The following is a 1,962-nucleotide window of genomic DNA, read 5'->3' as shown; positions in this document are numbered from 1 at the left end:
GGGGGGGGCTGCACCCTGTGGGGACCAGGGGACCCACCTCTCCTGAGCAGCCTCCCCACAAGATCCCCTACACCCACAGTCCCCACAGCAATTGCCCCACACCTACCCACACACGAACCCACATCCCTCCACACTCCTTCCCACCCCCTTCCTGCAAAAACATCTCCCCATCACACACCCATCATGTACAATGAAAACTAAAAGCATACATCAACACATATATTTATAATTTATTTTATCGTGATAATAGAGACACTGGTAGGCTTCCAAATTGCTTTAACATTGTAAATATGCCAATAAAGCACTGCCCAACTGATTGTTGTCTCTCTATCTCTCTCTGTCTCTCTCTCTATAGATACGTGTGTGTGTGTGTGTGTGTGTGCGTGTGTGTGTGTGTACAGTGGTCTTTTTTGTTTTAATTGTGGAAGAACATGGATGTTGGGGTATTTTTAAAAATGGATTTGGGATGCTGCTGCAGCAGTCCAGCTGGCACAAGGGGTAGTGTCCCCAGGTACCAATCAGCTGGGCCCCAGAAGTGGCACAATTTGCTCCTCAACAAAGTGCATCTCCAAGAATGTGCACTGAGGTAAAAAGACCCGGCTCAAATTTGCACCACTTCTATTTGAGCTGCTGCAAGCGCACATGCTTGCATGTATGGATGTGCCCCATGTGGGCTTCTAAAGGAGAACTTTTAAATTAAATATCGCACCCTACTCTGTATGGATACTGACAGTCCAGTGGCACTTGCTGTAAGGGCATCCAGTTTTTCCCTAATAGTCACTAGAAAACAACTCTAAACATCAGATCAATTTATCTTAATTTCTTGACCACCCAAATGTCAATTCTCATAGTTGTTTTCACTACATTTGGTGCTGATACATCAACCAAAAATAGCCACCAAAAATGGCATATAAAATGATAATATTAAAAAGAGCTTTGGAAAAATATATTAACCTAATTCTACCATCTCCAGCAACTTTCCTGCTGAAGTCAACAAGTTTTGCCTCAGTAAGGGTTGCTTGGTAAGAGCCAATCTACCATAGCAAGGTTCTCATGGACACTTCACCTTAGTATATAAGCAGGCCTATCTCCTTTGTGTTTCTATCCCTGAGAACTTAGCTAACCACCTTTTCTTACTGTTTTTTTTCAGAGTCAGAAGGCAAAATGGAACGAAGGTAAGGGTAATTTCTGTTATCAATCTCTGTATGGTTTTGGGCACACAAAATATGAAGTTTAAAACCCACTCTCCCCATATACGTAGTGGCTAACAGGCTAAAAATGAAAATTCTTTGAATAAAAATATATAACATATCTCTATCTGCATGTAAGCCATTAATGGCCAGATTTCCAGATCTGTACTGCTGTGGGGAAAACAGAAGACCCATTTCATGCAGGATTTTGAGATTTTCAAATCTGTTTTCCTTCCAAGTAGAAATGAAGGCCAAACAATATACAGTTCTCAACAAAAGAAAATTCTCTCTAAAATTCTGATTGACTGTTTATTATACTATATAATACATGTTAAAGTCTAGATAGAAATGAATTTAAAAAGGAAAAGATAAAAAAGTTTTAAGGAAATATGTGTCCTCCTGTGTTCAAAGAAGATGGAGGATTTTCTTTTGTTCTGTTAGAAACTGAAGTTTGTTTGGTGGAAATTGAACTGCCTGAGAGACTAAAAGCAGAGCTAACTGCCCTGCAAAAGGCAATAGAGTAAAAGACCCTCTTATACTGAGACATGTAGGCATTTTATGTGACACCAAATGCTTGTTACATGACCTGGCTTACTACTAAAACATTATATTACCTCCAAATTGGGATTTGACACCCTCCTAGTTCAACTTCTCTGGTGAAACTTCAGACTTATGCAGGAGGTTCCCTGTTCCCCCAAATCATTGAAGGACATCACTGATTCTTTTGTAATACCATATTTACTCAATTCTAAGGTGATACCCCCCCCCCCCA

General features: G+C 40.4%; 1 protein-coding gene across 3 annotated transcripts in view; it reads left to right on the top strand.

The window, feature by feature from the left end:
- The window catches only part of CUNH10orf128 (chromosome unknown C10orf128 homolog), a 39,040-nt gene that overhangs the window by 21,570 nt on the left and 15,508 nt on the right, over positions 1-1,962 (top strand). For all 3 annotated transcript variants that reach the window (XM_019502566.1, XM_019502564.1, XM_019502565.1), the window contains one exon: positions 1,151-1,175. In XM_019502566.1, the coding sequence (XP_019358111.1) occupies positions 1,151-1,175 (25 nt within the window). The remainder of the gene's footprint in view (positions 1-1,150; positions 1,176-1,962) is intronic.

Source organism: Gavialis gangeticus, unplaced genomic scaffold (genome assembly GCF_001723915.1).
Source record: "Gavialis gangeticus isolate Ggan-Ray unplaced genomic scaffold, GavGan_comp1, whole genome shotgun sequence".
Lineage (NCBI taxonomy): Eukaryota > Metazoa > Chordata > Crocodylia > Gavialidae > Gavialis > Gavialis gangeticus.
Note: the sequence above shows the minus strand (reverse complement) of the source record. Positions and strands in the feature narration are given on the sequence as shown.